The sequence below is a fragment of the Trichosurus vulpecula genome, chromosome 2 (genome assembly GCF_011100635.1).
Source record: "Trichosurus vulpecula isolate mTriVul1 chromosome 2, mTriVul1.pri, whole genome shotgun sequence".
Taxonomy (NCBI): Eukaryota; Metazoa; Chordata; class Mammalia; order Diprotodontia; family Phalangeridae; genus Trichosurus; species Trichosurus vulpecula.
The window spans coordinates 422813034-422837321 of record NC_050574.1 but is presented as its reverse complement, the minus strand read 5'-3'; the positions used below and the strand labels follow the sequence as shown (position 1 = coordinate 422837321).

Genomic DNA, 24288 nt, shown 5'->3' with positions numbered 1-24288 from the left:
TGCTTCACAGTGAACTGGGCATTCAGAGTATTATATAGCCACAACAAGGGAAATTCACTTGTCAGAGCACTAACACCCCCATAAGCTCAACCTTTCCTCTCCTCATTCCTATCCCCAGCTCAATCAGCTTTTAGGTTCTTGAGAAGATGTCAGGACAAGTATAAAAGAAAGATAATATGTACTCTTAATGGTACTAGAAAAGAAGATCCTGTTTAAGGAAAATCTAAAGTAAATCCTATGTTATTTTTGTCTTATACATTATTTTTATTGGAACCAAATGCTTGTCAAGAGATAATCTGAGACAATCATCTATCGGGACAAAGATGCAGTGATTTTTCTCCTGTAGCCCATTGAAGCTACTCAAAAAAAAAAGTCAAAGGTATCACCTTTATAATACATATATTATATACATATATTAATATAATGCAGATAATACAGATAATATTACATACATATAATACTATAATACATATAATAGTATAATTGCATGTAAGGTGGATTTGTTTTCTTTTTTAAGATACCAGTTCCCAGGATCCATGGCCATAAACAATCTACTAGTTCCCAGGATCATGAGTTGTAAACAAGCTCACTGCAGTTGCTCGGTGAGATATAAGGATGGATAACATAAACATTGCAGTTAAGTTGTAAACAGCCCACTGCACATGTTCTATGCTAAGTCACCATGATATTGCTAAAGTTAACATAAACTTGTGAGGCTACTACTGGCAAAAATGCCTTCTTTGTCTGTTCCTCTATAAATCAAGTGCGCACTGGTCAGTAAGTGGGGAATGCAAGTGCTGTGCTTGCCTCGACCTGCCCCCATGAAAGATTTGGGGGAAATGAAAGCTGGAAATCTGTGCTTGTCTCGACTGACCCCCATTGAGACTTAGCGGAATGTTGTAGGAGTTGGTGCTCTTACTTTCATTCTTGCCTAGCCCTGCAAGAGAAGAGTAATTAGGGGATGCTAGAGGAGTTGATGTTCCCATTATCAGGACCCCTTGAGAAGAATAAAGAAATTAAATAACCCCTATTATGTCTCCATTGTTGTCCTTCTGGCTGCCGGGATCAAGAGTGAACCTCCTAGAGACTGGAGCCCAAAAGCTCCTCTGTGTACTGTCTTAGAAGGTGATAGGACAGTGCCTAGCACAGAAGGCATTTAAGACATGTTTACTGACTGACTTTAGCTTCCACTGCACTTGGCTAAGAAAGGGAAGGGCTTTAAAGTTCCTCTCAGGTTTTAGTATCAGAGTAGATTGAATATAAATACAGTTTCAGAATCTGAGAAGCTTTGGAAGGCACAAATTTCATTGACAGCACTGTCCATTGTCACCAAATAGATGTACACACAGAGACGGCAAGAAATTTTACCCAATAATTAAAACAAAACAAAAAAATGAACCTTTCATCATTAAAAAAAGAATGCTTTATATGTATTTAATCGGCAATTGTTTTTTAATGCTTAGAATAGTTTTTTGGTACTCTTCCCAGCCTGAAGTTAAGATACTGGTCCACACAATGCAGTGAGGTTTACAGAAGCACCGAATGGTTCTCATAAATGCAAATCGGGCCATCTGCACCATTCTTGAAACAAGCTCACCAAAAGCAAAATCAGCTGGCTTGTTAGTAAAGCGCTGATGAATTCCACAGCTGTACTTATTAAACATTAGGTATTAATTAGGGCTTATCTGACAAAATACAAGTCAAATATGCAGAGCTAAAATATTTTAAATTAAACTTTATCACTGCAAGCCATTACTTGACTTACACATCAGCCAGTCGGTCATTGGTTTCATCACTGTTGTCATCATCATCATCATATAAAAACATGGGTTTAACTAGTTCTTTAGGTAATTCACTGGAAAGGTGAAATACTTGAGAGGTAATAAACCAGAGAGAACTTCTGATACATCCTCTAATGCTTAGTATGGAAAATCTGATCACAGAATCATAGATATAGAGCCAGAAGGGACCTTAAAAGCCAACTCCTCATTTTACAGATGAGGAAACTGAGGCAGAAGGATTAAGTGATTTGCCATGGGTCATACAGCTAGTGTGATCTTGATGAGAGAACAATATTTTGGAGTTATATTAAGTATTAAATAAAATTTAAAAGTTCCTTTAAAATAGTATTCTTTCAGCCCATTAAAAAACTAGCTAAGGTATCTGCATTTTAAAAAAGAACTGATTAATCAGCCTAAAGGACTAATGATTCAGTTTTACTTACCATATGTAAGAAAGCTCTGGAATAGTCAGCTTGGATTTGGTGAAAAAGTTCTTTGCCAGGGAACCTATAGAAAATCACACTCTTTAAACAATTTGATTATGCGTCTGATATGGCATTAATGTTCATTTGCAGCAATTTGCATGGCCCTTCCCATCTTGAATTCAACAAGCACTCCCATGATCAAAAGTGAAATCTGCCTTTCTCAAACTTTAACAGCTTGACAGAAAGTAATTAGGCCAAGAAAAGCCATCCTATGGTTAAAGAACATGGCCAGAAGTCAGAATATGCTGGATCTTCATCTTGTTTTGTGTCATGGACCCCTTTGGCAGTCAGTCATCGCATTAAAAAAAAGCATAAAAGTTTCAATGCATAAAACTAAAATATTTTAAAATTCTATCAACCTTAATTTCTAATATAAATATCAACAGATCTGATTTTCTACTATGTATTTAATTATTCTACTATTATTTAATTCTATTTTTCTAGTATTCTATTATTTATTTAATCTATTTAATTTTCACTCTCCACATACACGAAAGCTCTGAGATCCTCAATAATTTTTAAAAGTGTAAAAATGCCCTGATACCTAAGAGTTTGAACACCACTGTACTAAATTAAACTCCTCAAAAATATACTCATATGGGGCAGCTAGGTGGCACAGTGAGTAGAGCATTGGCCCTGGAGTCAGGAGGACCTGAGTTCAAATCCGGCCTCAGATACTTGACACACTAGCTGTGTGACCTTGGGCAAGTCACTTAACCCCAATTGCCCTGCCTTCTCCCTTCCAAAAAAAATAGACACATACATACACACATAAATGTAATTCAAATATTATATATATGTTTATTTATACACATATTTAAATTTATATTTTAAAATAATTCAAAATTATGTAAGTTAAACCTGATTCCCTTTCCCACTTACCCCCATAAAAAGAGCCGTAATACAAAGTCATGGTCCTTACACACACTTACTAACTTAATAAACATGACCCCAAACACAATACTCAAACTATTTTATTAATGCTAAAGTTCATATGTTTAAAAGGGCTAAATAATGACTATTCAAGGCTTTTACATTATGAAGTATTGATCTACTGAATAAGGTCTTGCCTGACTTCTCTGAAATTCTTACGCTATTCATATTATAAAACTTCCAAAGGTGAAAGTACTTCAGGGTCATGGGATTAAGAAAAGTCCCTTTGGGGGCAGCTAGGTGGCGCAGTGAGTAGAGCACCAGCCCTGGAGTCAGGAGGACCTGAGTTCAAATCCAGCCTCAGACACTTGACACATGTACTAGCTGTGTGACCTTGGGCAAGTCACTTAACCCCAATTGCCCTGCCCCAAAAAAAAAAAACCAAAAACAAAAAAAACAAAAAGAAAAGTCCCTTTGGGTATGTTTGGCCAGCATCTTTTGAAGAGACCTTTGGGGACACAAGGCCATTTGTTACCTTTCTGAGAAACCTACCCAAAGAAGTATTTATTTAACTTTCTTTTTTTACTACTTGCAAATATCTCTGCAGTGAGCAAAGGTACTTAGAGAACAAGTTAATAATTCTGTGTTAGAAATCAGACAGTCTTCCTTCTGTTTTCCTGAATTGTTGACATTAGAAGCTTCATCTTGTACTCTAAGTGACCCTGAGCAAGTCACTTAACCCATTTGCTTCAATTTCCTTAATTATAAAAATGGTGATTAAATAATAGCATCTCCCTCAAAGAGCTGTTGGGAGGATCAGATGAGATATTTGTAAAGCACTGAGCACGTTGCCTAGCAAAATGCTTATTCCCTTTCCCCCCTCCCTCCTTGTATTCTGATATTATAGAGAGTAGTCTTGGCTTTAAAATACATGCACCAAACCTGACTCACTCTAGACGATCTATGCTCTGATTCCTCTCCCACACTGCCAAAAAGCCGCAAATCTTCCACTTGAGCACTAGCCAAATTCAAAGCCAAACAGCATTGACTGAGGATGAATCCACAAAAATCAAGTCTATTTTAGCCACAAGAGTTGCACATTGATTTATTATAACTGCCATTTAAATCAGGCTTTAAAGCTTTTAATTTTCACTCTCACTTGAGCTTAAGAACAAAATATTATCCCCATTTCACTGACGAGGAAACTGAGGTTCACAGGGGTCATGCCTATATTCACACAACTCTCAAGCATCAAGAGGTGGAATCCGTACCCAAATCTTCCTGACTTCCACTGTCACATGCTGGTTCTCCATCTGATGGATTGCCACTGTCACTACAGCAGTGTTTTCTCACTGTAATCATCTTTCATAAGGACCTACTACAGTGCATACAACATGAATTTTCACTTTGGTGCTCTCCTTCTAAATAGTCACCTTTCTCAAAATATTTTTGGAACTATTCTTTTGGAATTTCCTTAACAAATTCTTCAAGAGCCAGTTTGAGCCACACAGGAAAATAATTATTTTATAATTATAAGGCACTCTCCCCTCATCCATTGTCTTTCTCTTCCTCCTCTTCCTCTCCCTAGCTCCATTTAGTTTTGCACCTCTGTCTCTCCTGCTTACAAGTTCGGGTCCCAGACACCCCCGAGGGTGATTGGGCCAATGCTGGCCTATAGCCACAGATACTAGGATCAGACTGAATCTGGGAGCAGAGGGAAGCCATATGTGCATCTGTAGTCAATCTAAATTCATTTCCATGCCTCCTGCTTGCATTAAGTATCATAAGTATTCTCACAGCATTCTCTTTATACCTTGGCTTTATACTTATATCCTAATTTGCATTCATTTGTTAGCATGTCTTACCTCCCCTACAAGATTATAAACCAGCAGTGGGTTGTAGAGAGAATGGAAGCAAAGAAACTAGTCAGAAGGCAATTCTAATAGTCCAGGCAAAATGCCAAAAGATCTAAACTGGAACTGGTGGCTTGGGGACCAATTGGATATTGGGGAAAATGAAGAGGGAAGGTTCAATGATAACTCTGAGTATGGCTGAGGAGGAAAATGATGGTGCCATTAAGGGAAATGGTTAAGTCGGGGAGGGGAGAGGCAGGTAGATTTAAAGGGGAAATTCAGTCCAGTCACTGATATATTAAGCTTTAGGTGTGGGAGGGAGGCATTCAAGGAGGGATGTCTATCAAGCACTTAGAAGAGCAGGATTAGAACTCAAGAGAGAGGTCAGAGTTGGAAATAAAACTCTTGGAATCAACTCTACAGAAATGCTAAATGAAGTCATGGCAGGAGGTGGAATAACTGAAGAGGTGGAAGAGGAGAAAAAGGAGGAGGAGAGAAAGAAGAATGCAAAAAGGGGTGGAGCATGCTAAGGACAGAGTATTGGGGGCCTGATGGGGGATGGACAAGAAAAAGAAAGATAAAAGGAGTTATCAGAGAAATAAGTGCAGAGATTAAAGAGAAAGTGGTATCCATTTTTTGGTTTTTGTTTTTCTTATTTGCTTCCATATTTGTATGGAACTTTCCATGTAGGAACTTCCATCACCTGTGCAAAAAGGCAACTCCTCTATAGCTTAGTTCATAATTTGCCTCAGCCACTAGGAGTTAAACAAACTAACTGCCCATGTCTTCCAGCTAGTACGTGTCAAAGGCAGCATTCAAATCCATAACTGCCCGAGTCCAAGAACACTTGGGGAGCCACTAAGCCAGGAAGCCTCTCCAACATACACAAGTAATTTGCATTTCAAGGCAGGAAACTAGGCCTAAAGAGTACATTAAGGTATCTGGTCACCTCAAATTAATCCATAATTAATTCAAGCTCATTACTATCCTTCACAAACACAGCACTCATTGTACTCCCCTACTTCAGTCATCAGTCCTGTTCAATGCTTATTTTGTTGTCCTAGGAAGACATGTCCCTGCAGAGCAAAATAAAGGTATCTCCTTCCATGTGACTGTAGCACTACCAAAAGAAAAATCATTGGTGGATATACAATATCCATTCTTCACCTCAAAGCCTCAAAGTGATAGCCAGTAGGATGACAAGCTCCTAACGTTAACTCAGAGGGGCTGCTATATAGGCACAAACTTGAAGCTTTATATCTTATTGGCCTTTTTATGACCATTTTTGTGTCTGGTTGTTTTTTTTTTCATTTTCCCTTAGGAAGATTAAAGGATAAAGACATTTTTCATCATGGCCAACATAGGAATTTATTTTGCTTGACTATGCATATTTTTAAGTGGGGTTTTTCCCGCAGCAGGAAGGGGGAAAGAAAATAAATGCTTCTTAACTGAAAAAAAATTTTAAAACAAAAAAGATTAGATAAGAAAGATCTGAGCAAAGAACATGAGGAACATGAAGATGATCCAGCCTATGCTGATGAAATGTAGCTTGAGAAGACCCACTGAACATTCATTTTCTCAAAAATTGTAGCAACAACTGTTTATACATTGTAATTTGCGGGGCGTAGAGGGAAGGGAAAATAATTTATTTAAATTTTTTTAAAAAGATAACAGATGTGAAGAGTTTGGGAAAATGTAAAGTGTAAGCTATAATTACTATTACTACTGTTGCTACTCTTAAGCAATTAAACATCTTTTAGAAATCTTGAAATGTTGACATCAGAGCTGATTTCAATCAGAACTTAATGTAGGGGACAAGTCCCCTCCAGCTTCCACTTAATGCTTTTGAAATTGAAGTAGGATTTGTCCAGTTGGATGTGATTTCTGCTGGTTTTCCTCATCTTTTATAATTGTAAAATAATTAAGTCACACAAGGGAAAAGACAACAAAAAACAAATAACAGAAGCTTGCCATCGGCTCTCCCTTTGACCCCCTTCCAGAGACCTTAATGGGTTTACTTTGCATTTCTGTTAGAACAAGGAACTACAAAGGGACCTCCTAGTCTTCTCTCCAGAAGAATCATTACCTGAAATGAAGGAACTCAGGTCAGGTTGAAGGGATTTGAATTGATTGATGTAATACTCTCGCTGTTCTTCTGTTATTCTCCACGGGTCATCTGGATAATTACTGTTGCTCTCCTGGGGTTCTCGTTCTACTGAAAGGGACTTTAAAAAAAATTAAGTGAGAACCTGACTTTACTGAGCTGAAATTTTTTTAATTATTTATATGCATTGATTGTCCTGCAGACCCTCCCATCATCAGGTGGATCTCAGGAAGGGAGTGGAACACTTATGGTACAGTACAAGATATACGGTACTTCCCATCCCCAAGAAGCCACAAGTGGGATCATCAATCTAGGCCTGGAAGGAATCTCAGACATCATCAAGTCCAACCACTTCATTTAACAGTTGAGGGAAATGAGGCCTAGTAAGGTTAAGTAATTTGCCCAAGGTCACACAGACAGGGAGCAACAGAAGCAGGATTTGAACCCAGTCTTCTGACTCCAGTCAGTGTTCTTTCCATTCTACCACTGAAAAGCAGACAGAATGGGGCAAATTGAGAGCACCTTCTGTCAGTGTACTTCACTTTGCAGAACAGATGTGTTACCAGTTGTGTGGCATCACATTCTTACGAGGCAATAACAAAAACAACTCGATATAGCACTTTATTGTCAGTAGCCATGTCAAGGATTTGGTATATGTTTTATTAGCCTTATTTTATAAGGTGGGGAAACCAAGGCTCAGAAAGATAAAGTAATATAGTCACAAGTAGTCACACAGTTCATATCAAAATGAGGATTCAAACTGAAACCTCCTAAGCCCAAACCCGGTACCCTTCGCACTCCACTATGCTATAACCCAGAAAAGGGAAGTGGTAAAGTCACCTGGGACCTTCTTTTACAAGTAAGAAATTCATAATAATAATAGCATTTATGTAGCACCTTAAGGTTTGCAAAGATTTACGTATTATATTCAAGTCATCTTCACAAAAACCATATGAAATATATGCTATGATTATCCCACTTCACAGATGGGGAAATAGAAACAGAAATATGAAATGACTTGCCCAGGATCACTAGATAGCTAGGAAGTAGCTGAGGCAGAATTTTTGAGACAGACAGAAACCGAGGAACTATGTTATAAAGCACTGACTATGCATCAGACACTATGCTAGGTGCTTTACAAATACTATCACATTTGATCCTCATAACTACCCTGGATTTTTTTTGTTGTTGCTGCTGTTGTCCAGTCATTTCATTCGTGTCTGACTTTTTGCGACCTCATTTGGAGTTTTCTTGGCAAAATTACTGGAGTGGTTTGCCACTTCCTTCCCCAATTCATTTTATAGATGAGGAAACCGAGGCAAACCGGGTTAAGTGACTTTCCCAAGGTCACACAGGTAGGAAATATCTGAGGCCAGATTTGAACTCGGGAAGATGAGACTTCCTGACTCCAGGCTCACCACTCTATCTACTTCGCCACTTAGCTGTCCAAACCTGGGAGACAGGTTGTCCCTATTTTACAGATAAGGAAACTGAGGCAAGTGGAGGTTAAGCGGCTTGCCCAGAAGTCACACAACTAGCAAATGACTAAGACAGGATTTGAAACTCAGATGCTCTGGACTCCTCGCCCAGTGATCTATCCACTACACCACCTACCTGCCTAAACAGACTGAAGCATGTAGCAAATGGGGGTGGGGGGAGGATTCTAGAACGAGAACCCAAGCACATATGGCAGCCTATGACCATGTTGTATCCAAATGTGCCCAAGAATCTCATAAAGCATTCTCTGACAGGGCACTGCCTGAAGTGAACCACATGTATGACCAAGATTCCAGATGTGGAACATCACACAAAACAGTCCTGGATGCTGCTGAATGGATGGGAGGCTAGCTGGACTATGATGTATGAAACTACCAGTGACCTTGACCCTAGAGTTAATTCAATACTTCTGATACTAACAGGTGAAAGAAATAAACAGCAATAAGCCTTTACGTGTGTCTGATCAAGGAGAATGTAACTCTACAAGAAGTGATAAGATATTAATTAAAGAGATAAACATTCTGAGAGGGCTGAGACACCACCTTTAGCCTAAATCTCCACTCCTTTATTCTTCGACTCAAAATTGGAAATGTTGCATATTGGGGCTGCTTCTTTTCTGTGCCTGTTGGCTTTGGCTTAGACCCTCACTTTTCTTCTGCCTCCCTGCCTAGAAATAAGAATAAGATTCTTCTCTCTTTATTCTTTCATCTTTTATAAACAAGAACATTGCACTTGGAATCAAGAAGATTCATCTTCATGAGTTCAAATCCAGCCTCAGACACTTACTAGCTATATGACTCTGAGCAACTCACTTAACCCTATTTGCCTCAGTTTCTTCACCTAGAAAATGAGCTGGAGAAGGAAATAGCAAACCACTCCAGTATCTGTGCCAAGAAAATCCCAAATGGGGTCCTAAATAGTCAGACATGACTGAAAGGACTCAACAACAAAAGCAATCACAGTGGCCACACAGTCCCACTACACAGTACCACCACTCTGTTCTAGTCGGGTGAGTCTCTTAATGATCTATCCAACACACAAAACTATATTGAACTCCTGCTGCTCCCTGAGACCAGAATACCCATCTTTATTCTTCCTTCAAGGTTTGGATCAAAATCTACCTTTACCAGGAGGTATTCTCTGAATACTCCAATCCACATTAACCCTTCCTTCTCTGAATTCAGGGTCAACACAAACACATTAACTTTTAATTACCCTCTAATTGTTGTATGTGTGTTAATTCCTTGAAGTCAAGGACAGTATTATACACTTCTTCTAGGTTTCCTCCATAGCATTTAACACAGTACTAGAACACATAGTAGGCACTCAAAAATGTTTAATCAAAGATTTCCAGAAGTAAAAGAGATCTCAGAGGTTATCTGATGAACCCCACTCCACCCCATTTTGTAAGTGAGAAAAAAAAAGTTTCAGAAAGTTAAGTAAATTGCCCAAAGTCACACCATGAGTTAATGTCAGAGGAGAGATTAGAACTCAGGTTTCCTGACTCCTAATCAAGTGTTCTTTCTACTATATCAAGCTACCTTTTAGATGAATGGATTATTCCAATTGGTCCACAGGTTTATTTATATTCTTGGTAACAAAGAAAAAAGTTTTAAAAGAATGCTGGATTTTTTACCAAGGGCCCTGAATTCAAATCCTAACTCTGTCAAAGCCTATGATTATTTGCAGGTATTCACCTATAAATTCATTGATCAACTAAGTGAAGAGGTGGAAGATCCTGGAAACAACAATTTGCTATTCACTAGAAATTAATGCTAATTGATTTTAAAAGGGAAATAGCAAAGTTATTGATCTAATCAGAGATAAAAATGCAACCAGGGCTTCCACATTGTCCTGAATGGCTACTTAGTAGGAAACATGTTATATATACAGGGATGAAAATTGCAGAAATAATAAAAGTGAGTTGGCTGGCACCCATGGAAGGATTCCAGCTGTGGGACAGCTCTCCAAACACTCTTCATCTGCCAAATTGGCTGGCTGATTGGTAATATTCTCCAAGAGCCCCAGAGGCCACAAAGACTTCTAAGGGCTAAGGACCTACATGCACTGCAACAGCAATCTGCCCCTAAATTAGCACTGTGCTCTGGCCTTCCTGTCAAAGCTGATTCTGGAAAAGGCTCATTCCGGCTTGCAACCAAAACGCTTTCTAATTCAGTCTCAGCAACTATGGTTGTGTTGGATGGGCAGAAATATCCAAAGACTGGCACCAGTTTTGAGGGTTTTTTTTTCCTAAAGAGAGACACATCTGGAAGGAAAAAAACATTCTACTAACCCCTATTTAAGTCACAGCTCTCTCTCTCTCTCTCTCTCTCTCTCTCTCTCTCTCTCTCTCTCTCTCTCTCTCTCCACATATATATACACACATACACATGTGTATATACACACATATATTGTGTATGCATATGTCTGTATGTATATACACACACACACACACACACACACACACACAAAAGAGTCTTATTTTTCAGACACAGAGGAATTAGAGGTGTTTGAACTTAAAATATTCAAACCTATACTTTTATTTAAGTCAAATTCAGATTTTTAGGGCTTCAAGTTTTCCTTTTAGGAAAATGGACTATTTTTTAATGGAGATTCATTTTTTAAAACTTACTAAAAAGGTAATTTTTTTCCTCTATTTCCCTATTGTCTTAAAAAGAGTCAAACAAAAAAGAAAAAGAAAAAATAAAGGAGTTAAACACAACTAAATTACATAAACTATAACGTGAATACTGTCCTTTTGAATTTAGAGAAAGTCTTTCTTTAATCATGTAACATTTTTACTTAATTCATAATGCCACCTTGGAGCTATGGTAGAAAACTGTCCTCAGATCCATGATATGAGACCTCTTTACAAGTTAAATAATACTTTATAATAAAACCCTTTGGGGAATTTCGGTTACTAAAAAATCTTACAGTCTCATACCAAAACCTATAGTGAATATTTTCACAGCAAAGTTTCTGTGCATTTCTAAAGTCATTATTACCTAGCCTTCCCAAGGATTTTTTCCACTTAAAGAACAAGGTCCTAAGTCAAAAGCTGAATTTTTTCTGTGTAAGAAACTAGGAAAACGAAGTTTCTACTCAAACTGAAAGATGGCTATATTAGCCCCTTGCACACACTAAGACGGTGAAACTTTCTTTCCCCAAAGTGTGTATATTCATTTGTCTTGTTTTGTTTTTGTTTTTAAATAAAAGAGCAAACTCCAATATATCAGCAAAACAATAGGTGACTACCGCTACAAGGAAGAAAAAAGTCATTGAGAAAGTAATTATATGCTATTTTAAAAAATTACATAGCATTCTTACTCATGTCAATCAAACATTCATTGAACATTTACCTACTGTGCCCTATCACTGATTCAAGTGCTGTAAGAGATATAAAAACAGTAGGTATGATGGGAAATTCCTGTCTACAAGGCCCTTAAAAAACAGCATTAAAGAGAAGATATGGCCAGGAAATAACAAACAAATCAATAATATATCTGTGTACACAGAGACATCTATACAGGCATGTAAATGAGAACTATGCATGAACATATAAACTGCATTCTTCTGTACTTCTGTAATAAAATAGTAAATTGCACAATGCAGATAATTAGAGAATAGGACAACATAAAATAAGGTGTGAATTACATGCTACACAAAGTAAGTGCAAAAGCATCTGGAGAAGGAAGAAATCAAAGTGGGTTAGCACTGTATTTACTGGACCACTACATATTTCCAAATTACACTTTTAACAAATCCCAGTACCATTTCCCACTAGACTAATCTCTTCCAGATCTCTCCTTTATGTAGTCTATCTAGTGCCACACTGCCACAGAGTCAGTGGTGGTCCATGAATTAAAGGCAACGCCCTAGACTCCATATCCAAGCCACTTCTCAGAACCTTTGTTTTATTAAGTGGCAGTCTCAGAGACAGAATTAAATATGGGCTTGCCAAAGTAGAGCTCTCACACTTCATGTCTACAAGCATTCATTGACTTTCATTTTTAAATTTTGTTGGGATTTGGAGAAAGCTACAGGGTATATACCTATAGCTGGAAAAGGACATGGGATCCAAGACGAACTACCTGCTAATTTTACTATTAAACTATTTTGACCCATGGTCAATCTATTTGGGACTCAGAGCTTGGGAGGCAAGTATACTATATTTGGGCTCTCCACTGACCAGCATATTTTTAACTCTTGGTTACTGTGATGTATGGATTTAAAAAATAAATAATATTTTGGTACGTTCATCCCCAATCAACAATGTGTTTCCACATTATCTAGATTTCCTTTAGAGAGTAAATAAATGCTATTGCTTCATTTGCATGTATCTTTAAAATTTTGTTTCACTTAATACACAAAGTAAAATTAAGTCATCATAGCAAAACACTTCCCTCAGTAACAAAAATTCTGTTATTCTGGAGCAGTCAGTTTATCTTTAAAATTAATAGAACTTTTATTTTTATTTGGGGGCAGAAGTAGTGGAAAGGATAAAAACTGCATGCTGACCATTATGTATTTCTTGTTTCTTCAACTAACCCCACTAAACTTATTCCACCCCTAACTCTTTGGGTCAAGCCTAACCTTCCCACTGTTAGAAGAATCTCTACTGTCCCATACCTCTATTGACCCTGCCCCTAGACACTCCAAGGTAGGAAATGAAGATGCTGGGAGGGTCATGATGAGGAGCACTGAAGGGAACAGAGTCTCTGGAAAGACTAGGATTGGGCACTGCATTATCTATCCATAAATGCGCAAGAGATGGAAGGAGGGATATACAGCCTAAAATGACGATGCAGCTGGCTAGAAGAGATACTTCACTCTCTATTGCCTGATGTCAAGCACCCTCTAGAGGGACTTGATTGTAGGCACAGATCAAAACTCATCTCCCTCCAGCTCTCCAAACAGCTGGCTGGCACCACATGCCCAATTAGCTGTTTGTGGCCCAAGCATAAGGAGTTTAATCACATTCACCCCATTTGAATCAAGTCCAGTTCAGTGAGTCACCAGAGGGAAATAGGCTGTCCCCATCGGAGAGCAGGCCATCAAAAATGTTAAGCCTGCTACATAATCACATACATATGCTATAAAACCTGGGTATAGAAGTTGGCAAGGGCTGGCAGCCTGAACAAAATAAGCACTGCTTTGCTTTCATCAGTAAAAGCCAAGTTATTCCATTACTACTGTACACACACACACACACACAAACACACACACACACACACACATATACCTCAGATACAAGCTGCTTACAAAAAAGTGCACCAATTATCTCTTTACCTTCCACCTACCCCACTGTGGTCTCTAAATATTAATTATTTGAGGCCTAGGGTAGTACCAAGAATTCGAAGGGAAGAAAGAGAAGCTAGAATAAGAGTGATGAAGGAGGGGGTGCTAAGCAAAAGGGAAGGAGAGAAGAAAGGATCAGAGATCATAACAAAAGTGAAAAGCAGGTTGAGTAAGATTGGGGCAGTAAGAGAGGCAGAAGAATAAGAGACCATCATCAGAGAGGAAAATTTCGGAATTCAGATCTTGGGAATGGACCAGTTTCAGGTGATGGAGACACCTAAAGTTTGATCACACTTGTACATGGCTATGACTAATTAGAAATGGAGACCGTGGTGGTTGAGGAGGTTCATAAGCTGAGATACCATAGTGTTACTGGGTTGTCAATGTAAATATCAAAACCTTTGAGGATGCTAGAAAAGATTAGATGGAGAGAAAAATCATAAAACAGATGTCAAAATCATTGAGAGAAATGGAGGCATGTTCTGAGAGCCAGCAGATGGCAGCGACAAGGATCTGAGCAAAATATGGCATCAAATTGAAAGGATGAACTATTGCTGAATGATGGTGAAAGAACATATATCTTAAAGGGACAAGGGGAACAAGGAATGGCCAGCTCCCTGTGGGGGAGAAGGGGAGGAGCGCAGGGAATAAAGAAATAAACATGCATTTATTAAGTACCTACTATTTTGCTTTAAGCACCTACTAAGTGCTTTACAAATATTACCTCATTTGATGCTCACAATAACCCTAGGAGGTAGAAGCTATTATGTTACCCGCTTTACAATTGATTAAATTGAGGCATACAGAGTCTAATGACTTGCCCAGGGTGACATAGATAGTATCTGCAGCTAGATTTGAACTCAGATCTTCCAGACTCTACACCCAGCACTCTGTCTACCTACATAGGTGCCAACTAGTTGCCACCAGATTTCACTTTGAGGCAGGAAGTGAAAGGGGATAGAATCCAAGGATAAATGGATTTGAAATAATACAACAGGGAGAATGAGTAGAGAAGATTAGGAGCCGGGATAAGGAGAGAAGCATGAGTGAATGGCACTGGCGCCCTGCTAATAACAGAGTCAAATCCTACCTTTCATTTGGCATTTAAAGCTCTTCAAACTTGACTCTCTCCTACCTGGCCCACATTATTATACATTTCTCCCCTTCAGCTATTCTATGATTTGGCAAAACTGGATTTTTCTCTTTTCCTCACAAATAATATTCCATCCTCCTTCTTTGTGACTTTGTGCCAGTTTTTCCTCATGCCTTGAATGCACCGCTCCTTGCTTTACCTCTGCCTCTTAGAATTCTTAACTTTCTTCAAAATCTGGCTAAAAATGGGGAATGGCTGAACAAGTTGTAGTGTATAGTTGTCATGGAATATTTCTGTGCTAACAGAAATGATGAGCTCAACGTTCTCAGAAAGGCGTGGAAAGACTTACACGAAATGATAAAGGGCAAAGTGAGCAAAACGAAGACAACACTGTATACAGTAATATTGTTTTAGGAATGACTTTGTGTGGCTGTCATTTTGACTATTTTAAATACACATATTAAAAATAAGAGAACATATGAAGAAAGATTCTATCTACATCCAGAGAAAGAACTTACAAACATGCATATATACAATAATTTTACATTACATATATACATACATATATTTATATATATATATGTGTGTGTGTGTGTGTGTGTGTGTGTATGTGTACACACACATGCCTATTTGCATCTAATGGTACCCTGACGGGGTGAGGAGGGAAGAAAAAGAGGAGAAAAAAATTTTTATGATAACTTTGTATATTTAGAGGGAATAGCAAGTTATATACGGTAGATTTGCAGTTTCATGTCCAATCATCTTAATTTATTGTACTGTATTATGGGAATGATTGTTTTGTTCCATTAAATGAAAACAGAATAACTTTTTTAAAAATTTGGCTAAAAAGACTACGTCCTACAGGAAGCCTCCCTGCTTCCCCTTGCTGTTAATGCCTCCCCACCAAAAAATTACCTTGTACAAACTTTGTGTATATTTTGAATATGCTTTCATGTTCATTTTGACTGTTCTAATAGAATGTACACTCAGAGGACAAAGACTAAAGTTTCATTTTTGTCTCTGTATCCCCAGCCTCTAGCACAAAGTTGGTGCTTTTAATAAATGTTTGCTAACTGAGTAACTATTTTTCACCCAAGCAGGGGGGCCATAGTGAATGACACAAATTTGATGCAAAGAGGGTCAGGATCTGCTAGCCACTGAGAGAGGGAGTTGGGAAATGGAAGTTGGCAGGGCTTGTAATCACTACTACTGGGGGAGACTAGTTGGTGAATCACTTGAGTCTGGGAGTTCTCAGCTTCACTAAGGCTAAAGCCTATCAAGTACCACTTAGTGACACACTAATATGGTTAAGTCCCAGGGAGCAAAGGTCCACTAGGTTTCCTAAGGAAAGTCAAACTGTCCCAGAACCAAAAAAATGGAGCAAGTTAAAAGTTTGCATCTGGCCAATCAGTGGCCAGTGCACTAGGACAGAAGCAAGGGAGGGAAGAAGGAAGGAAAGAAGGAAGGAAGGAAGGAAGGAAGGAAGGAAGGAAGGAAGGAAGGAAGGAAGGAAGGAAGGAAGGAAGGAAGGAAGGAAGAAAGGGAGGGAGGGAGGGAGGGAGGGAGGAAGGAAGGAAGGAAGGAAGGAAGGAGGAAGAAAAGGAAGAAAAAAAGAAGGAAAAGACATTATCTGAATCCAGAGAAAGAACTGATAGTTTTACATATGTGTACGTGTTTGTGTGTGTGTGAATACATATATATATATATATACACATAATTTGTCTCTAGTGGTAACCATCTCTAGGGTGGGGGGGAGGGGAGAAAAAAGAGAAAAAGATTACATGAAAACTTTATTATATATAAATATATATATATTAAAGGAATAGCAAGCTGTACATAATAGATTTGCAGTTTCATGTGCAATCATCTTTTTTTCTATTCTATTATGGTATGGAAATATTTGTTTTATTTCTTAAGTTCTGAATAAAATAAAAGTTGTAAAAAGAGAAAGAAAGAAAGAAAGAAAGGGAAAGTAGTAGGGAAGAAGGGGGAAAGGGGAAAAGAAGAGGCTAAATAAAAAACTTATAAAATAAATCATAATTAAAATCTTATAGTGTGATAATGCTTTTACAACTCATCTCTCAGGTGAATACTACTAGCTTGACGTAGAAGGGAAGGGCCAAAGGGTACAGCTATAGAAGCAAGCCACAAGGTAAAAGACTAAAGGTTTGATTGTCTCTGGAAAGGGCTTAGACCAGAGACTTTTACACTTTTTATGTTGTGGACCCCTTTGCCACCTTAGTGATGCCTATAAACATCTGCACAGAATAATATTTTTAAATGCATAAAATACTACAAATGACTAAAAGGAAATTAGTACTACAAAGGACTACAAAGGAAATTAATTTTATTAAAATATAGTTATCAAAATAGAAACAAATTTGTGATCCTTCTAAATTCTATCAGCTAACCACTTGGGAGTCTGTGAACCCCAGGTTATGAACCCCTAGCCTAGTATTTGATTTGGGAAAATTTTTGAAAAATTCTTGCCTCCAGGAATTTACACTAGAAAGACAAAAAAACTGCTTGCATTATGAAAAAAGAATGCAAACATTTTGGGCTTTCAAACATAAGCCCCCTGCAGCAAAGATTCCCCAAGAGTGAGTGACTATTTCTTTCTCTTTATTATACAGAGCAGTATGCGCTCAAAAGAATATTTAACTAGCATACATCAGCAATCACACAAAAGGGAATAGACAGAAAAGAAGAGATTTTTGGTTTTTTTAAGTAGGCAAGGAAGAAAAGGCTAGCCTTCCAATTTAAATAAAATCCCTTTACTCTCAAAAGTAAGGATGTAGAAATCTTAAAAGAAAATACAGGAAGGGAAGGGGAAACAGGAAGAAGTTTGATGTCTACGGGAACAAGACCCCTCTAGAGACATCAGAATAAGGAGCTAATTTTACTGTAGACCTGACCATAGGCAGGGCATAGTGGTAAGGTCTGACCGACATGCTAACCTTTAACCCTTAGAGAAATGGCTTATAATTCTAGCTTTGCTTTCCAGTGAAACAAGGAAGGAGATAGTAAAACAAGATGTCAAGATTCAGGAAATAATGCAGATGCCTGTAAAATCTATCAAACCAGTTCTTCCTGTTATTACCACACACGCACATAAACACACTCCTTTCTATTTCAGTAAAAGGAAAAGAAGTTATGTTTCCAAAACAATTTTTGAGGAGTCTTCCCATCAACTGTGCTAATATTTCTCACCTCTAACAATTGGGACTTTATTGGTTGCCTTTCACCCACTAAGTCACTCAACCTAGCTGCTATCATAAACTAAATTAGGACAACCAGATGTTCCAGTTTGGTAAAGAAGGGCTAATATTTGGGGGGGGGAGGGGAGAATTGTAATGAAGCTAGTTTTTGCATATTTTTCTCCCAGGTTTCAAGAGGTATCAGTTCACGCGCATGAGCATCTTGAAGAGACCTGGATTACTCCTGGAAACATTCAAGTTAACACTGGATTTAGTTGACAGTCTCTCACTTTCCATAAGACACATGATAACCAAGTGGAATGTTGCAAAACATCAGGAACCATGCCTCACCTCATTTCCGCAAAGAAATGTTCGAAAGCTGTCAATCTCAAAACCTAAAGGAGCTGTCCCTTTAAAACACAAAATATAACATCTTAAAATAAATATGTATGTGAAAGATAACATACCTCTTTAAAATAATCAACTCCAACCCCTTTTGCTATTAAAGATGAGGAGGACATTCTCATTCTCTTCTCTTCCCCCCCTTACTTGTGTCTTTCCTTCTAAAATCCACTCAGGAGGCCAAACACCATATCTCCCAAGTTTCTTTCTGTAAACCAATTGTAAATAAAGGGAAGGGTATTACGAACTGGTTGAGTAGCAAGAGGAATGGATTTGGAATGTCTCCTGTCTCCACCATCTGATATTCCTTGTGACCTTGAACAAGTCACAACCTCTCTGGGCCTAAATCTCCTTATTGATAAAAGTGAAAAAGTTGGAGTAGATGACCAGAAAGGTCTCTAAGTTCTAAATCTACGATCACTATGATACAAACTAGGAACCCAGATCCACTGGAAGAGAACAGTGAATCAAAACTAAAGACAGGACTTCTAAGCCCCTAAAATTTACCTCAGTCTGGAATAATGACCTGAGTTTCCCAGCACCCCACAAAACAGATGGAGATGCTTCACTAGGACAGGCCTTAAAAGCAGGAAGGAAATAGTAGCCTACTTCTAGGTGCATACCAAAAAGTTCTTTGACAAAAGAAGAAAAAAAAAACAACCAGAAGATACGACAGAAAAATGAAGAAGTCACTGTCTAAATGAGATGCCGTGATAAATAATTCCTCCCCCTTGAAATGTGTCAGGCCTTTTCTGTTTATCTCCTTTCTATGCAATCCATGTACCATCTCCAATCCTCCATGTTTCCTCTTCTAACACACACCAAGCAGTAAGACTGCTTCACTGTCAGTCTCAAAAAACAAACTGTCTTTCAGAGCACTCAACCCTAACATCTATTCTGAGAATCTCATCTCCTTTTGTCAGCTACAATCTCAAATCCCTCATGATTTTGTTTCTCCAGACTAATAAAAACCTTCTCAAGCATCCTCCCCCACTCACCAGAGTTCCAAATTTTCCCTTTGAAATAATCTAATCTTAATCACCTTTTGCATACAAAGGTTTGTTGGTCAACTTTTTCTTCAGGCATGAATGGCTTTAGCTGGAACTAAGCCATGCTTGAGAGTTCCACTAAAGGGCTGAGGCACTATCAGGGAAGAATGTTAAAAGGGAGGAGGAAAATATGAAGAAAAGTAAAAATAAGGGAATTAAATAGGAAATATTGAATGAGAAGAAAAAAGAGAGGAGAGAAAGGGGAAATAAAGATTTCCTCAACAAGATTTCTCAATGATAGCAAGCAATACCTACCATCTGTCAACACAGCCCTGGCATTAGTGTAGGAAATGAACACTTAGGTGGTAACATCACATGCCTAGTAGTCTGCTTATTAGATTATGTTTCCATTCATAAACAGATCAGGAAATCTAGCATTCCTCATCAAAATCAACAAGGTAAGAAAGTAACTCTTCAGCTTTTTCCCAGGGCAATGAAGGATTTAATTACCAACAATTCACTGGCTCAGCTTGTGTAATTATTAAGCCTCAGGCTTCTTGACTCTGAGAACAAAATTAAAAAAAAAAAAGGAAGGGGGCATTAGGTTTAACAATTTGAGGCTGGAACACAGAGTGGCCATTGCAGACCCTTGTCTTTGCCAGAGTCCTCCTGATGAGAAACAGACATCAGTTATGAATAGATTCAAGATGCTAATTATTCTACTCCTGTATCAGTCCTTGGTTACTCTCACAGACCCATGTAGAAGCAAGGACCAGGCCATAATCTATTCTGCGCAATCTCAGTGGAGCACTGTGCAAATAGGGTAATCTAATAAATAGTGAGTAATGAAAATGTAATAGGTTTCCATAACAGATGAAGGAAGGCTGAAGACTTTCACATCCTTCTTAAAACTCAAATATCTTTTCCCATGGGACATGTTTTCTACCTATCCATCTTAAAAAAAAACCCTAAACAGAAGAAACATGTAAAGCAATCCAAAACCTAAATAAACCTAAATAAAATAGAAAAGTTGTCCACTTAGTAGGTATGTTTTCTTCCATGAGGCATCAGATCAGGAGTTCTTAACTACACTTCAATTTGATGTTAAATAAAGATGTACTTGGGAGGAGGGGGTGTTTCCCATACAAATTCATAGCTACCCTGAAATCTATCAACAGATCACCCTTGTGGATCCCCAGATTTAGAATCCCTGCCATAGAACCCAAGTCTATGAAAGACCAGGGCCACATATTATATACAGCACCTGATACAGGGGTTTTCTATCACTGCTAATGCCAAATTCTGGCCAAGGTTCTTAAGGTCTACCCAGAGACCACCAACACTACCACTGTCCCTCAGCTTTTAGTGGCGATCACTACTTCTAATCAGATAGCAAGGATGGAATCATAGAGCCACAAACAGAAAGGAAGGATACAAGGAGTTACCGTCACCTCTGACTGCAGATTAGCACATGCCCTGTATCTTGTGGTTATGGATGGCAAGAGAAAAAAATGACCCATAATTACTTAACACATCATCTGCACTCAATAAACATCATATCGCTAAGCTTGTGTATTTTTAAATCATTTTACAACTACGTTTTTCTTTCTGAGATTATTGGTTTCAAACTAGGGACACCTACATGACTGAACCAGGTAGCATTTTCCTTTCTGAGATATGGAATCCAGCCAAGTCAGCTTGGCAGGCTCTAAAAGACAGTCCACAAACTGAAGAAGGTGAATACTTCATCTGTGAAAACTAAAATTAAAGCATTACAACTTGCTCTCATTTGAACTTCACTGTGCCTCCTTTCCAAGCCATGAATCCAAACTTACTAAAGGGAGGAGATCCCAGTGTTGCCCACTGAAAGGCCCTGGAGAATATTCTAGAGTAGGTTTTCACTTTTTGCCACCCTGTATCAAGCTGCCTCTCAAATGCTCTACTGGTCCAAATATAAACCCAAATGCAGGTTGTATAAAACCTGCATACAGTCTATAATCAGTATTCCTTTTCATATAGGTATGAATATATATATATATGTATATATTTATATGTGTAACCAAAAACGATATGTAAAAATATAAATATATTTACATATAAATAGATATGTTACATATAAATATATGTAAATATCCCCTGTGTATAATATATTAATTACGAATTGATATTTTATACATTAATATAATATATTCCCCTTTCAAAGAGATCATAATAATATAATGTATTCCCCTAATTTTAGGCATGTGGATTATATTCAGGGCTGGCCTGTATTCAAACCACTATGGTATAAGCATCTTTGATATCAAAGGCCCTTCTATCAGTAAAATTGTATTTATGCTCTCCCATATACTACTGCCCATCTCCCAAGCTGCAGCCTTGTCTATTGTCTACTAAAGAAGAACTCTAGGGATGGGCCAAAACAGCTTTTCTCTAAAACTGAGACATAGCCAAGCCTAGAGGAAAAAATTTTAAAACCAGAAAGCATATTAGCTCATTTTTTCTCTATCAGTTCCTCTAGCCTAAATCTAAATTATATCTCCTTGATGGAATTCTCCTTTCTAAACTGGACAAAAAAAGAGAAAAAAACTTATTATATCATGTTTAGCACTGATAGATCAATTATTCAATCTATGGATATGTATACATGTATATATGTATATATAAATGTATTGTTTATATTTATAAATATTATTTATAAATAAATATAAATATATATATATTTTTCTGTAAATACTGAACATTACATATACTTATTATATCATGTTTAGCACTGATAGATCAATCAATCAATCTATGGATATGTATACATGTATATATATGTATTTCTGCAAATATAAATATGTATATATTATATTTTTCTGTAAATACTGAACATTACATATATTGCATAACTGTATTATATATTACATACTACATAATGACAGTCAAACATTATATACATATGCTTATATATGCATATATAGAGATAGATGTAGATATAAGTCATACATTTTCCTTTGCCTTGACTCTCTTACATTATAAACTTTTAAAGAATACTCTCCTAAAAAAATTTAGAAACCAAATTCATGTGTATGTAAGTACCATTTTCACAAGATGTGTACATAATTGTGTCTGCTAATATACTGTGGTCTCTTCTTGTCTAGTTTCAAATTACAGGGGCAGCTAGGTGGTAGAGTGGATAGAACACCAGCCCTGGAGTCAGGAAGACCTGAGTTCAAATCTGGTCTCAGACACTTGACACTTACTAGCTGTGTGACCCTGGGCAAGTCACTTAACCCCAATTGCCTTGCCAAAAAATAAATTACATATTTTTATCTCCCTTAAGGCTTGTCATTTGTTGACTTTCTTATACCTGCCCACAAACTCCACATATTGATAAAACAGAAGACCCAGATCATGGGAAGAATGACACAGATTTGAAGAGGTGATCACTACCAAATACCTTTTAAGACATTAATAACCTGTGGGTGAACAATACCTTAAAGAATAGAATCAAGCTAGTTCTCTTTTTCTGTCTCTCTCTCTCTCTCTCTCTCTCTCTCTCTCTCTCTCTCTCTCTCTCTCTCTCTCTCTCTCTCCCCCACCCCCCCGCCCCAACTACCATATTCAGTACTACCCCTCTGAATCCAGAACACCCTAAATAAAAATTAGCATACTTTCCAATCTGTATTTAATTTGGATCAGAATGAGGTAAAATCTATCCCCCCTGGGGAGTAATAGCAAAGTGGTACAGTGGAAAGCACACAGACTTGGTTATGCCAATGAGATAAAAAGAGCTGAAGCGAGTTCTACTAAATTAGAGAAGCGCCAACCACCATTCACACAACACCCTCTGACCGCAGTCAGAGAACCAGCCTAGTGTGGAGAGGTTCGTTATTCACAGGGTCACTCCGGAATTCTTTGCTTTGGTCATTGCAAATCACAAAACAGGTAACACAAAAACACAAAATGGCACTCAGTCTGTGTGGCTTCCTTAACAGTGGTGGAGTGACAGAAGAGGGGGCAAAGGGTACTAACAATCACTTTATCAGACCAGCAGCAAGGATTAAGAGCTAACATTTACATAGCACTTTAAGATTTGCAAAACACTCCACTTATGTCATCTTGCTTTTTCTTCTCTCATAGACCTGTGAAACACATACTATGATTATCTCCATGCTATACATGAGGAAATTGAAGTGACACAGGGTTAAGTGACTTGCCCAGAGTCAAATATTTGTCTGAGATAAAATTCAAATGCAGATCTTCCTGATTCTGTGTCCAACTCTCTTTGCACTAAAATGTCCCTTCATTTGTCAGTGTTAGGTGTGAAATACTGAATCGATGATCAACAAGTTGATACTTGACCAGAAGAAATGAACCATATACACAAAATATAAAAAGATCTATTAGAAGGCCTCAAGTGCACTAAGAGACAGACAAGAATCACTCAGAATAAGACATGGATGGGTGCCACTGGTGGAAAACATGCCGACTTTGGTGAGATTATAGATTAACCAATTCAACTAGCAATTATTAAGTACCTACAATATGCCAAGCACTGTGCTAAGTACTAAGACTACAAAGACAAAAATTAAAAAACCAGGCCTCGCCCTCAAGGATTTTTACTTTTAAGATATTGTATGTTCCATGTAAAAATGTAAGTAAATATAATATAATTTAAGGATCAAGAGTACACTAATGAATAGAGGGATCAGGAAAGCATTTTGTTTTGTT

The 24288-nt window shown here is 37.8% G+C and overlaps 1 protein-coding gene across 6 annotated transcripts in view; it reads right to left on the bottom strand.

Moving 5' to 3' along the window:
- Positions 1 to 24288, bottom strand: part of REPS2 (RALBP1 associated Eps domain containing 2) — a 261912-nt gene that overhangs the window by 118496 nt on the left and 119128 nt on the right. For all 6 annotated transcript variants that reach the window (XM_036747200.1, XM_036747202.1, XM_036747205.1 and 3 more), the window contains exons 6-7: positions 7079 to 7217; positions 2225 to 2288 (exon numbers count right to left, since the gene is read on the bottom strand). In XM_036747200.1, the coding sequence (XP_036603095.1) occupies positions 2225 to 2288; positions 7079 to 7217 (203 nt within the window). The remainder of the gene's footprint in view (positions 1 to 2224; positions 2289 to 7078; positions 7218 to 24288) is intronic.